Consider the following 14,874-nt stretch of genomic DNA (forward strand, 5'->3'; position numbering starts at 1 on the left):
GTCTCAAAATTAAAGAAATATTTTCAAATACCCCAGGCATAGTTTCTGTAGATAATCTGGTATTAAAAAAAAAAAAAATTAAAATAATTAACTTTCCCCAAAAAAGACAAAAGCTCTTGCTTTTCCCAAATACTGCAGTTTTCTAACACAGACTAAAACCTTGTTTTAAATATGTTCAGTAATTTTCTTATGAAACAACTGAGAAGGAGCCTCCTTAATATTACTTTATTCAGCTATAATACACTTAACTGCTTATGTGCATTTCCTACTGGAAGCCATTGCAGATTAAAATCAACAGTTCAAGAGTTTAACTCCATTCTTCTTCTGTCTTACTGTAATGCTGTAATTCTACATTTAACAGAAAAAGGAGATTTCTGAGATTTACAAAAAATATGTAGTGGTATGGGTGTCTAAAATCAAGTCCCTGTTCTTCTGTCATAAAAGCATTAATAAGGTAAAGCTAAACCTGCAGCAGAAGCACTGCTTAGAGAATAGCAGCATTTTGTTATTACTAAGCATTAAGTTTAGGATTTTTATTAAATAAAAATTCTGTCATGAGAATGGAAATACACAGGAAACACGACAGTTGGCAGACTAGAAAGGAAAGGAAGAGGGTAAATCACAACATTTTGGCTACCAGGAGTATCACACAGAACACCATTACTACTCTGCTCTGCTTGCACTTGGAAGTAGTCATGGAAATTCCTCATTTGTTACACACAACCTCCACAACCTCTTTTAAGCAATAGTACATTTCAAAATACTCCACAGAATCCGTTGTGATAGAATTAATACTAATAGCCTGGAAGATGCCTCTCTTCAAGATGGATAAATTGCTGTGTATAACATGATATCTGGGATGCAAAGCAAAATTCTTACATACAAATTAGCAAACTTTTATAAAGTAGGTGCTGTCTCAAATCCAGATTTTGTTTCTTCTGGTACAGTCATGACCAACAGTTCATAGAACTATTCAATGGTTTAAGTTGAAAGAGACTTTAAAGAGACACCTTCCTCTAAGCCAAGCTGCTCAGGGCCCCATCCAGCCTGGTCATTGGATGCTCCAGGGATGGGACATCCACAACTTCTCTAGGCAACCTGTCCTAGTGCCTGATTTCCCTCAAAGTAAGGAATTTCTCCCAACTAACTAAACTAAATCTACCCTCTTTCTTTTTGGGGCCATTAACCCCTGTTGTATCTGCCTGTGTGAAAAGTTTGCTCTCTGTCTCTTTTCTAATCCCCCTTTAGGTACTGGAAGGTGTTTTAAGGTCTCCTTGGAGCCTTCTCTTCTCCAGGCTGAACAACCCCAGCTCTCTCAGCCTGTCTTCATAGGAGATGTGCTCCATCCCTCTTGTAAAACATTTATACTTCTATTTGTGCAACAAGGTTCCCAGTGAGTTCTGCAAATTGCATTATTCGGCTATAACTGAATCTCTCAAAAAGACGTTAAAGGGGAATTGAAAGAACAAGAAGAAATCATTCTCTAAAATGCCAGAAGGAAAGCAAGTAATAATTTAAAAACCGTTTTCTTTCATACATATATTCTTCGATACAAAAGACAGAGCTAGAACACACCCAAAGAAGGAACTATGTATTAGAGTTGCTGAAAGCTGCTGTTCTGAATCATCACACCTGCTGAACATGAAAACCAATGCATTTTGGATGCTGTCTATTTAGTTCTCTCACCATGACTGATATTGTTTGGTATCACCCTTGCTGCTCCGGGATCAGAAAGACACAGGAAGTCATTCTGATCTATTAAAGTTTGGATGTCCTACAATACATCATTGAATTACCTAAAGCTTAAAAAGGAAATTCAGGTATCCATAAGGGCAATGCACCTGATATCTTTGCTTCTACCAGAATCTGACCAAAGCCCAGAGCTGTGCTGAACTGATATGTTCCTAAGACAGATCAGCTCTACAATCCCCAGTCTTCTTTTTCCTACTTCACTTTTCTTTATTCTGGGTTCATCTGCCACATTCATCCTTCATATACACCCTCTTTTCTTCCAGCTTTCCCTCCTCTTTTGGCAAGCACTGATTAACCGGAGGACACAAAGGCAGCTCAGCACCAGGCAAAATGGCATGGCCTCCCAGATCTCATAGCATAACTGTGCAACTATGTCATTGCTACCATCCACCTGATTTCCCACAACCAGGACACAGTTTTCCTTTAACCAACAGAGAAGAACCACAACTGTGCTTGCCCTGACTAAGAGAGGCCTGTAATACACAAACATTTAAACAGCAGTCAGGGAAGGCATCCAAACTTCTCTCAGGAGCCCTCTGGGCTTTCATTTGGGCAGCTCAAATATAGTACAAATGTGGCTAAAGCCCAAGGAAAGGAGTGAGATCTCTAACCATTCAGCACAGGAGTTTAGAAAGAAATAAGCATCTGACTATGCATAAATTAGAATGATTTGAGAGAGGGAAAAATTACAGTGTTGTATTTTCTGATTAAATCCTTATCATGATAATTACCATGAATAATATGAATAAATTACATGAATTATTTCATTATATAACATTCTGTTTACTAAATAATTGAAGCCCTTTTTTATTTGCTACATTAGTGAAGCCATCAGGCACCGTGGCATGGGGCTACTTCCTGAAGTAACTTGCAAATCTGTGCAAGATACACTCCAGGGTCAGTCTCATTTTTCTGCCAAGCTATGTTCAGGCCACTGGAACCTTATCTCGTAGCTTGATTTTAAACCAAATCTTTTTTCTTATTCCACAGTAAAACCTCTGGAGTCTTATTCACTGCTGGCTTCCTACTCACTCCACCTCGAGCCTGCTGCAAGTTGTGCCTCTTATTGCTCCCTTTGCTGCTACTAGTTGCTTTTTGGGTGGCCCCTTCAAATAAAAACCCTGCTAAACAATTGAGTATCATTATGATACTGAAAGGAAACCTTAAAAGACAGAACTCCTAATGATCAAGATGATACTTGTATAATACCTCAAGTATACTTTTTTCCCCTCTTCAAATTTCTTTTGAAATTTATGGATGAAATGGGAAATTCTATTAAACACAATTAGCAGATGAACAAAAGATACCTGCGTGGTTCCAGTGTGGGTTATTATTTTCAGCTTTTTGGTACTGTTTCTTTTCTGCTTATTTTCTTGTTTCAATTTGTATGCAACTATTGAACTTCTGCTTTTCCTATTTCCTTGCTAACGCAATCATAGCTGGAGTTGCTTCCATATAAGCTAATAAAAGTGCATCTGCTTGAAAAATTTGTGAAAAAAAAGTCTATAGATTGTATAAAATGTATCAGTTTGGGTTTAAATTGTCATGGCAACACTGACGTCTTTAAATGACAGAGCTAATATTTGTGGAATGTTGTATCATAATGTATTTCAGGAAGCTGCTAAGAAGAATAATCTATTATTTTAGAATACAAACCTGAGTGAAATAAGAATACATCTCATCACATTTAAATTTATTCAGCATTTAGCACCTATTCTGAAGAACAAAATCACCTCAGAAAAGTTTTTCTGAATTTAAATAGTATTTGCTTAAGACAAACAAAGGCAGAATTTTATCATGTAAACCTTATTACAATTCCAGTCTCCCTGTGAACATAGACATTTGAATTTGTAGGTTTAATTCATCATATAATTCAGTGGATAGGCATTTTCAAAACCTATCATCACACTGAATTAAAGAATATTTTAAACACATAGTATCAAAGGTTTTAAGATATCAGTGCACAGAGTTCTTTCAAGGCCTGTGTCACTGACAAGAAAAGACTACCCACTATGCTGGTGAGCAAGGTAGCTCAGGATTACCTCTGAGCAGCAGAAGTCAAGCAAAAAACAGTTGACAGAGGACTGCTCAATGGCTAGGGACCAACCTCTTTTTGTTTCTGCTATAAACTGTAGATTTTGCTGTAAGTAGTTATTAGGACAGATGAAACTTTTTATATAAAATCAATGGCATAAAATGTAAACTAAACAAAAATGCCTTCAGCCATAGAATTCTACTATTAAAATTCCAATTAGCATTTCACTTTACAGTTATTCCTGGCCATAATTTTAATGTCTAGGAAAGATTGTCCTGCACAAGTTTTCATTTGCAACATATCTTGTAATTTTAACATAATTCTGGCAGAATCCTAAATGCTTATGTAGTCATTTAATATGGGCTACATCTACACAGTTCTTCTAGTTCCCAAATGTTCTTCCCTAATGCAACTGTCACTGCTGTTGATTTGTTTCCACATAACATACACAGAAGGATGCTTAGTGCATTGAACTGAAATGTAGCAGAACAAGGTGTTGGAAATTACTTCTCTTGGGTTATTGCAGTAATTTTTACAACAAACCATGCACATGATCTTTAAGTAAATGTAAAAAGCAACAGGGCACCAGAGCTTTGCTGGCTTTATCATGTCTATTAAATATTGTGCTAAAACTGCTTCACCATGTGAAGAAGGAGAAGGAAAAGGTTCATTACATAATAGTAGCAGCAGCAGCAACATTTTGCACTTTTCACTTTAGCTTCTAAGGCTTTTTCAAGACTATTATTTTGGTTTATGATGATGGAAATGCAAAAACGTGAACAAGTAGATTTGCACAGCAGGTAAAAATGATTAGCCTGAAAGAAATTTTCTATTTTACAGACTTTTAGAGAAGCAAGGAAACACAACATGCAAATTTCCTTTTTGCAAACCTATAATACCAGAATACCACTTGCCTAAATCCATAAAGGAAGGTCAGCATTACTAATAAAGCATTTTATTTTTCACTGCTAAATTCCTCTTAGGAATTACTGCACATATTTTAAAATAAAATTAGTTTCTGGCCAGAATTAAAACTTCCTGATGAACAATTCAAATTAATTGTTCTATCTTTCTTGAAGTAAAATATAAAAAGGGGAAAAAAATAATACATACAAATACAAGGTAATTTCTCTTGAGGTCATGTTCTAGGAATCAGTCTCTAAACACCCACAAGCATCTATTGACATGAGTGAAAGGATTACATAAGTCTTAACAGCATGTATTTGGGAAAATTGAACCACTTACAACAGTCAGAGGCTGAAGAAACTACAAACAGGGTACTTAAAGCTATCAGTAGTGAAAATCTTAAGACTTCGCACATATTTTGTACTCTAGAAATGTCAGAAAAAAAACAGTTTTCGAATGTTTTATTGACTTCTTTATATCCTCAAATCATGCTTCTACAACAGTGAGAAACAAAATCACTTTCAAAGGTGAAGAAAATAAAAAGTAGAAATAGTGATTTAAATTGATGGTTTTTTCATTGAGACATAACAGCGAAACATGAACAAATCAAACTCTAGGCCTGCTTTTTCTCCATACATCAAAAAGATTAGTGTTTGGTTTTAAAAAGGTTTTCTTCACCACTGTAAATTAAAGATTTGGGCCTTTTTCGTGGTATTCATAAATTTGACATAAGAGCATGCATGGGACAGCTGTGGGAAAGGCAGTGACACCCACACCACCCACCTTCAAAGACAGGCTGAGGGGGAACAGGAGCTAAAGGCCTCAAGCACATAAAGGCTGTCTTAGAACCATGACTACAAAAATAAAAATAGATGAGAGGGCAATGGTAAATCTGAATCTAAATTTAAAACAAAGACTCAGCAAGTAAACAAATAGCAAGGAGATAGCAAAATCCCTCCATCTCACCTCATTAAGCTCTTGAGAAAAGGAGAAGTGGGAAAAAGATTTAATAAGTACAAGTACTGCTTGAACACTGCAGATATTTACTCTGTCAATCTGAGTGGGAGTCTGGCATGAGATAACACACAGACTTTCACCTGGCAATGGGATTAGACAGGTTTCATGAAGAGAGACTTTGGGTCTACATACTGATATTTCTTCCAAGTCCTATTCAAGAAAATAAATCCTTTCATAAATGATACCCTTCTATTTCAACATACCCATCTCTCTCTACAAAACTACAATTATGTTATTATCTTCCATAACAACTAGCCTGTATTTCACCTGAAATACTGTTAAAGCACTAAATATGAGGAAAGCAACACTGATCTAGAGCAGAGCATTCAGCTGTGGAAAAGCCAGAAAACGTGCTGGTCTGTCATTCTCATTCTGTTCCCGTTTCTGAGAGCAGCACCTATTTCCTCCATTCTCAACAGCCATGGGGCTGGAACTTTCTTTTGGACATAGTCTGGGAAAGTGACAGAAGCCCTGGGAAAATCCCTGAAGGAAATAATAGTGCAGACTTGCAGCCATTTCCTCCCACCACTCCTCTGCAAAACGACAGATTAATTTTTGAGGATAATTTTTTCATTTCTCAAATGAAGGCAGAAAGAGAAAGTAATTTGTATGTGTCAAATTTGTGTACTATGTTATCAAACTAAAACTGGAAAAAGAGGTTTGTTTGATAGACTTCCTGCTGGAATATAACACCTTGCTGAAACCACTGAGGAGAGATGCAAGAATTTTGAAGACTAACTTACTGAGCCCCAGATCATAATGCAGGTTCTCCATGTAGTACAGGCTTATAAAGTACATAAATAATCATCTAGAATATCTGAGATCACACCCAAATTTTTCAGACTGCTGCCAACACTTCAATGGTAACACTGATCTTGTGCTGTGAATAAGAATGCATTATACAGACATGGAAAGATATGGAAACCTCAGGGAGGCCTAGGAGCCACATTCTTAACCTAAGATCAAGAAACAAACACTATCTGGGGAAGACCATCACATTTTGTGGTGATGGAATCTGGGAATCACCTGCACAGAAACTACCAAAAGCATTTTAGATCTTAATGGGTAAGAACAATTGACATCTAGATGCTTCTTTTTATGAAAGCCGAACAAAAATACCTTCAAAACCAAAATGTGATATTGTGAAGGATTGAAAGACTACAGTACCATGAATTAACATATGGACATTGCAACAGTAATGGCTTTGACAAAATATCTACTTTGAGCACATGCTCCAATACACTTGGCCAGTAAATAAATAGTATGGCTCAATCTTAAAAGGTTAGTCAAGAAACTTGTTCTAATAAAATAATGCGATATAGTATATCTTTGCCTAGTAACAAAAAAGAAACACATTACTTAGCATCTGATCCAAAGCTCACTGAAGTTAGTAGGAATTCAGAGCCTTTCAAAATTAAAATGAAATATTTGCATAGGCAAGAAAACACAATACATTCCTGTAACATTATTAACAAATTCTATCCTTCAAAAAACTAAACAAAACAAGAAAACAAAAACAAAACCAAAAATGAAACAAAAAGGAAAAAAGCCTTTAAAATGAAACATACTAATCCCACTTGCTTTCTCACCCAGTGTGACTATTTTATGTTGCAAAGTGTATCTCCAGCAATGGCTAAAATGCATGGGGGAAACAATGGAATGGACTCTTCTACACATTTGCAGCTCTCAGCATTTACTATGGAAATCCCGAGGAAAAACTTATCTACATCTCCCTATTTAATATTTAACAATAAAACTGTATTTCACTAAGTTGCTGTATCTTTTTTTGCTCCCACTCACAATCAAGCCCTCCACTGCATTTCATGGTCCACAACACAAGTTCTACAATTACCTTCATCACTGAAAAAAAAGTCAAACCATTCCTTCATGTTATCTGTTCTGTGGCCACTTCCCATTTGAGAAACAAAAATAGTCATAGTCTATTAAACTTTTATGCTAATTGTTCTAGTCCAGCAGCTGCCTTCCCTTAAGCGTCCACCCATTCCCTTCAAGCTGAAGAAATTTTGTTTACTTAGATTTTCTTCAAATGGACACTGCTCTGTGCCCCTGATTACAGGGTATGCTTTAACAGCTTGGACAGCATTCAAGATATGGGTGCATGATGCATTCACTACATGCTTTAAAATGCTAAATTCTCCCTTTTCATAATTTCCAAAATTCTGATTCTCCTTTTAATCACACCAGCACTGAGACAACATTTGCAGACTCACAGTGACTCTCAAATCAAGCATCAACAGCCTCTTCTATATGTACAGTCATGGCCTCATTCAGATTCAAGATTACCAACATTTTGCCTTCATCAACCCTTTCATCTGAAATTATTGCCTCAATACCTGTGATGGGAGCTCTTCCGTTTTATTTTAGAGTTCTATAGCATAATCTCCTGTGGCAGAACTAGACAATTTAATTCCATTTAAAATAGGACAGGGACTCACATCACTAAAATACGTACATCTCTCCAGCTACTCTCTAAAGTGGATCTTAAGAATCAGCCCAGATGTTCCACAATGTTAGAAAAATCCTCGCTTTGTAGTTGGAAATTCTAGAATATACAATGTCCCCTATTTTTGACAGTCCTGCATAATTACGTAACCATAAACAATTCTCATCTTCCTTCAGGCCTTCCTTTTACTCAGCCCTCATGTCCTCCCTGATATATCTAATAATAACATGTTTAATTAAAAGCACACACAGCACCTTACCTTTGATGCCATACGCATGAACAGCGAGTTTTGATCCTCTGCAGTTCTCATCTTCTCATTTTTGACCAAATCCTTCAGGTTCATACTATCATCATCCTGAAAATACCTTACTCTCTCTTTATCTACATGAGTCGGCATCTGGAAGCAAACACATTAAAAAGAAATACTAACCTAATCAGAAAGATCAGCTATAAAATTCAGACCCTAACAAATTCAACAATTTTAAAGAATCATGAATCAAGCTAAACAGATCCGAAACAACTGGGTTAAAAATTCCATTTTATCTAAGGAGAAAAACACCTTTCATTTTCTTCAGTTGCATCAGTATGTCTAAATAAAAATATAGTTTCTTCCCAAAGCCTCTATATCCTTAACATCCTTAAGGTATCAGAGCTACAACATTACCACCCAGGAAAGACAGACAGTACAGTTAATTAGCTCATAAAAATGAAATATTCTAAAAAGCAATTTTCATTACTGACAACTCTAAAGCTTTTGTAAAGTCATAGATATCAGTGAAACACAGTAATCATAGACAGTACTCAAAACTTGTGTGAATATGGTACCTCTGGGAAATGTTGCTACCTTAGACAGAGTAGACAAGGGAACAGAGATGTCCCTTAGGATAGGACTAAACTAAATTCCAAAGGAGTACAGGGAGTGCTCATTAACAAAAAGCAGGATAGCATTTTCCAAAATAGAAACAACAGGACAATGACAACAAATTCCTCACCCTCTTGTGTCTTTTACTTCTCCATAGCAGCTATTGCAAGCTGTCCTACTAGTCAAGAATGCTTGCTAGAATTATGAGGTAGTGTCACTTCCTCTTAGCTCAAAAAGATCAAAGTGCTACTATATTTACTGTTGGAAGCAATTATACTAAGAATAAAATATTGCTCCAGCTTCCAAGCTTCTTATTGCTCCCCAAAGCACTTTGTTACAAAGATTAGTTCATAATTATTATTATCATCAGTAGCCATATTTTTTGATAGAACTAAAGTAAAATTAGCCCCTAAGACCTGACTATCTCAGCAAAATCTTTCTTAACTCAGAAATATTCAACTCTGATAAGCTTCATTATTTACATAACTTGATGTAATATAAACTAAGAAGAGATGGTGATAACTTTTTCCTTGAACATACATTTAAATAAGCCCTAAAGCGATCCCTTGGGAAATGCAATCTACAAATAAACTGAATGTATACTTAATAAATATGTACTCTAATATTTAATTACAATCATCTTCCAAAACGAACTTTTTAACTACCTATTGACATTCTAATAAGATACTCATTAATTATGGCATCATAAAAGTAAAACTACAAAATTATTGAAGAATTGCAGTTCAAAACTCAGATTTGTAAAACCTACCATCTGCTGCTTTCTTCGCCCTCCTTTTGGCTCCAGTGGCTCTGTTGGTCCCATCACAGGCCATGCCCTTCCACTTCCATCTGTTCTGACAAGGACCACTTGCTCATCTTCTTGAAGGCTTGCAGCCTGTGCCAGGTTTTAAGACATATTTTAAAACAGATTGTACAGACAAACCAAAAGAAATACCTAATCCACATTAAATAAATATTTTAAATCCTAAAGATTAAGTAATAGATTCTTTAAATTTTGTGTGTTCAGTATAACTCAAAGTAGACAGTTTCACCTTAGTGAGGTATTCTTTTCACATTCAAAAAGAAAAAAAAGTATTAAAAATGCATTCAATTAGTTAAATGCAGAGCTGTTCTTTCCAAAAGAACCAAGTTTGTATTCTTGGGTGGTTTTTTTTTGCATAAAGCTTTATCTCGTGAAGACACACAATTCTTCTGAAAGAGTTAAAGAGATAATATTGAATTAATAAACACCACCGTCATTATAATGCTCTATTTCCAAAAACCTTCTAAAAACCTACAGCCCATTACCAATTCTTTTATGGATTGAGGTTATGGAGAATGACCACCCTCACTTCTGTTCTCCAAAAAGTTATAGAATCTGTCTTCATGGAAAGTCCTTCATAGGGGCCCCACTTCATAGAGGGGCCCTATTCAGATAGATATAGGGGATAGATATATTATATATAGGGGATATTATCTATAGGGGATAGATACATTATATATATACACAGACACACACACACAAAGGAGGAAAAAAAGGCAGAAACTCTTCACCAAAAAGTAAGTACTTCACTTTCTAAATATCAAGAATATTTTTAAAAATAATTTAAAAGCCTGTGAACTTCCTGATTACACTCCAAAGATTAGAGCACATAATGGGGTCACTACTTAATCAGATGATATTAGGACAGCCTTTGTCAAATCTCATAAACAACTTCATTAATCTCAATTTCAAGCTATTTTCTACCAAACTGCTTTCCACCTGCCATCCTTGCCTAGGGAAAGCTTGTCCCAGAAAGCCAAATTTGGAAATAAAGTCTGGAAAATCTGTAGATACTAAAGTATACTTCAACAGCTTAATTACATTTTTCCAAGGAAAGTCATATGAAAGTAGAAGTTAAGAACCAAAACGCTGCCTGAGTAAGCCAGACCTCTCTCTTTGGTAACACCAAAAGCAAATTTCATTTTGCAAAGCAAACCAGGATGTCCAGCACCACTTTGGGTCCAATACTGATATTTTCAGAGAATACAATACTACTTATTTCCAGCATCAGCCAGACACATTTTATCTGTGTGTAACCTGTACCTCATGTGTCCCTTCTTCACAAGGTAAGGGCTTTTGTCCCTGTTGGGAGGGGGAGAAAAGACAGGAGAAAAAGCTGTGTGCATTCACCCCACACATCATGTGATAAAAATGTCACAGGTAACAGACACAAACAGCCAGACTGGGGGGACCAGGTTTTACTATGCCATAAAACCTTATTCACAGCAGATACAGAAAGCAAACATGAAGTTAACATCAATAAGAATGCATCACAGTAAACTTCTCATATGCCACAATTCCTTTAAAAGATGGGTGACTTTGCAAGTTTGGCAGCTGAACACATAACCATAGATACTGTCGTGAAATTTCAAAAATCCAGAGCATTACTAATTAACCTGAAATGATACAGACCTTTGTAGAGGAAAAGCTCACCATATCCACATGGCCAAATAGGTATACAAAGCTCTCTCAAGAGGACTAGTCAAATCCACACAGCAGTTTACAGTTTTCAGTGAATAATCTACCAAGTTAATGTGAAATCCTCTGCCAGGAGCATATTTCCAGTCATTCGACTCCTTTTACCTGCTGCCCATATAGTGTTTCCAAAAAGATGCTAACTTCAGGTCTCTCCTTCCCCACACCTTTGTGTTACTGAGACAAGAAAAGAATGAACTTTTCCATTCCCAGTCTCTAAACTTTAACCTCACTGTATACTTGACTTTTAAAAAATACAAATCACTAAAACCAATAGTCATTACAACAGCAGTGCTTCAACAACTGCAAAGAACAGTAAATACCAGATTTTTATATCAACTTACAAACATTTAGTTCCTTTTAAAGACATCCACCCCAAAATTTGTCTTCATTTGTCTTCATAAAATTCTTAATACAGATATTTCAAAAAGGATATAACTGATGTGCAGGCTGTTATTTTCCCAAAAGTTAATGGAATTCACAAAGTGTTCTATGTATCAGACTTTCTTTGCCTTTGAAGAAGGGTTCTAAAATGTTAGATCCATGCAACATTTGCACTTTCTTTGTTCTTCCCATTTCTGCTTGCTTACACACTATTGTACAAGCAACAGAAGAGTACCTTCTAGATCTGAACCATGGAATGAGTTGGGACAGGGAATGGAGAGGGGAGCAATACATATAACACATACTGAATTCTTTGGGTCAGAACCCTACAGCTGACAAGGTTTTGTCTGCCTTACGAGGTTATGAGGTGTTTTTCTCCCTAATTTCCAAGAGTCCTGAGTCCTGACACAAAGCATGTAATACTGATTATAATGTATTTAGATTTAATATTCCAAAGGAGAAAAAAAGGGCAAAAAATTATAGTAATTTTTAACTTTAGAATACAAAGTACAAAAAAATAGAAGTGGTCCTTCAAAGAGAGATTAAAGGAAGCAGATAAAAGGATAAAATAATTATGGACAGTATGAAGAATAATGTGAAGTCATGTTAAAGTTTAACAGCAAATGCATATTAGGAGTCAAAATGAATCCAATGGATGCAAGCCAAACATTATTCAGAAGATTAAAGATGTTATTAGAGGTAAAGACATCCTTCAGAACTCAAAACTCCATCTAAATAGAACGGACTTAAAAATACAGCATAACAATTGCATTCATGCAAAAAATTGATTCTTAGGAGAATCTTACTAACAGTAATTAGTAAAGCTATTTCTAAACACATCAGAAGCAAAAAGCTTTCTGGTAGAATTTTTTTTTTTTTTAAAGTGGTTACAGCATTATCAGAAGGTGACATTTGAATAATATATTAATTACTTGTATTTCATACAAAAGCACTTTTTGAAATAAAAAAGAAAAAACCCAAAACTTTAGAAATCACCCTAAAACTGAAATAACAGTAAAAGGAGTTTTTTATGTAAGCTGCTATGAAATAATGATTTTCACTATAGAGCATCCAAAAAAGAATTCCAACAAATAATGTCCACATCCTTCAGCATATACTATATCCCTTAAACAGGTCTCAGTACAAAAATAATGGAAAGCAGCCAATATAATAAAAAACTTTAAAATGTGCCAAAGGCTGAACCTGGGAATTCTGGGGCAATGTATCTAACATTTGTAATGGACAAGTTCACACAACTAAAATAAAAACCAGACTTTCTCTACACTTGAACAATTACACCATACTGAGAAAGAGTCTTTGCAGGAAAAATCCACCACTCACAGAGGTAATAGACTTTTTCAAATGAGTGCGGATATCAATGCAACTGCAAGAGTTACCTAATGTTCTCTTTTCTCTATTGATATTTTTTTTGCATTCTTGTATTGCCATGACTATATGACATGGTATATGGTAACACAATGTGGTCACTCTGATATAATAAATATTCATTAATAATTATGATAAAAAGTAATATTTCTATTAATTACAACAGTAAGTTTAAAAACATATATTAAAGTACTTTTAACATACCAATTGTAAAATGTTAAAATTGAAACTGGAGAAGAGGTTCAGTCACTATCCCTAAATCTTGTGATGAATGCTAAACAATGTAATTTACAGTCTGAAATGAATAAAAATAGGGTGCATTTCCAGAATAAGAGAGGAATTGTTTGCTGCCATTAATTAAGGAACATGACTTTTTATTTCAGGCCAATTAAAAACGCAAAGTACATAGTTGTTGTCAGTAAATGTACAAACTGCTATATGGCAATTAACACTCAACTGAACAAAACAAGCAGACAAGTCTGGTTTTGAAAGATAAAAGCTTTACATTAAACACATAAATAAATAAGATATAGATCCAAATAAGAATTTTGAACTCTCCAGAGATTATCCCTGTTCCATAACCCAGCAGGAGGAAGTGTAAATCCCCTGCCAGATAAGGTGCACAGTTTAATTTGAGGAACTGACACTGTAGCAGGTGAACAAATGGAGTAGTCAGGCCAAGCATCTGAGATAAGATCCACTCAGAACTGTTTTTCAATGCTAATAGCTATAGAGAATAAAATATATTTTAAGAGTCAGCGTATTGTAGAGTAGGGAACAATTAAAGTTAGAAAAAAAAGTTTCTTTTTCAATTACTGAGCCAACAAAAAGCTGGATGCTGTGCTGCATGATTTGAAGGCTTTCTACACACATTTACTGAGAGCTACATTCAAGTGGTACAAGCACAGTGTAATGAAGGAATAACAAAGGAACAGTCTTCAGCAAGGAACTAGCCTCTACAACCAATGCTAGCTTTGTCAAATCAGATGCTGCATTAAGTATGCCACCTAGAGTCTCTGCCAAATGGAAATGCTTTGAATATTGTCTTATTCCTCTACTGGAAAACTCTGTCCTTACATTATAGTATCAGTAAGTGTCTAAATTGTATCTAGCATTTCTCAGAGTGCTGGACTCAGCTATTTCTTCCATCCAGTCTCTTGTTCTCTTCAATTGCTCTTTCCCCTCCCATTCCACTTACCCTTCTCTTAGGCTCTCAGCTTGATTCACACAAAATCACCAGTTACCAGAAGGATGGGTACATTCTGTGCAGAAAGAGCATCTGCCTCCTTCAGTGCTGGCTATTCCTAAGGGCACCATGTCTCATATTCAGAAGTCATTTTATTCACAACCTGGAGTCCCCAAGTAACAGGTTTCAAAGCCTTTAAGCTCCATTTCAGGCTCTAACAGTTGTGAATAGTGGCGCTGTAACCTTCAAGGTAATACTTATAAAAATCAGTAGGTTAACCATTTTCTATGGCAAGACTGAAGTTTGCATCTCACAGGAAGATGAAATTAAAATGGTCAGAGGTCTATAACAGCAGTCCTCTGTA

At 35.7% G+C, this 14,874-nt stretch overlaps 1 protein-coding gene across 3 annotated transcripts in view; it reads right to left on the reverse strand.

Annotated features, from left to right (window-relative positions):
• Positions 1–14,874, reverse strand: part of CWF19L2 (CWF19 like cell cycle control factor 2) — a 58,524-nt gene that overhangs the window by 11,466 nt on the left and 32,184 nt on the right. For all 3 annotated transcript variants that reach the window (XM_085575832.1, XM_077781345.2, XM_085575838.1), the window contains 2 exons: positions 9,806–9,931; positions 8,434–8,571 (listed from right to left, as the gene is read on the reverse strand). In XM_085575832.1, coding sequence (XP_085431958.1) covers positions 8,434–8,571; positions 9,806–9,931 — 264 coding nt within the window. The remainder of the gene's footprint in view (positions 1–8,433; positions 8,572–9,805; positions 9,932–14,874) is intronic.

Source organism: Lonchura striata, chromosome 1 (genome assembly GCF_050655825.1).
Source record: "Lonchura striata isolate lonStrDom1 chromosome 1, ASM5065582v1, whole genome shotgun sequence".
NCBI lineage: Eukaryota > Metazoa > Chordata > Aves > Passeriformes > Estrildidae > Lonchura > Lonchura striata.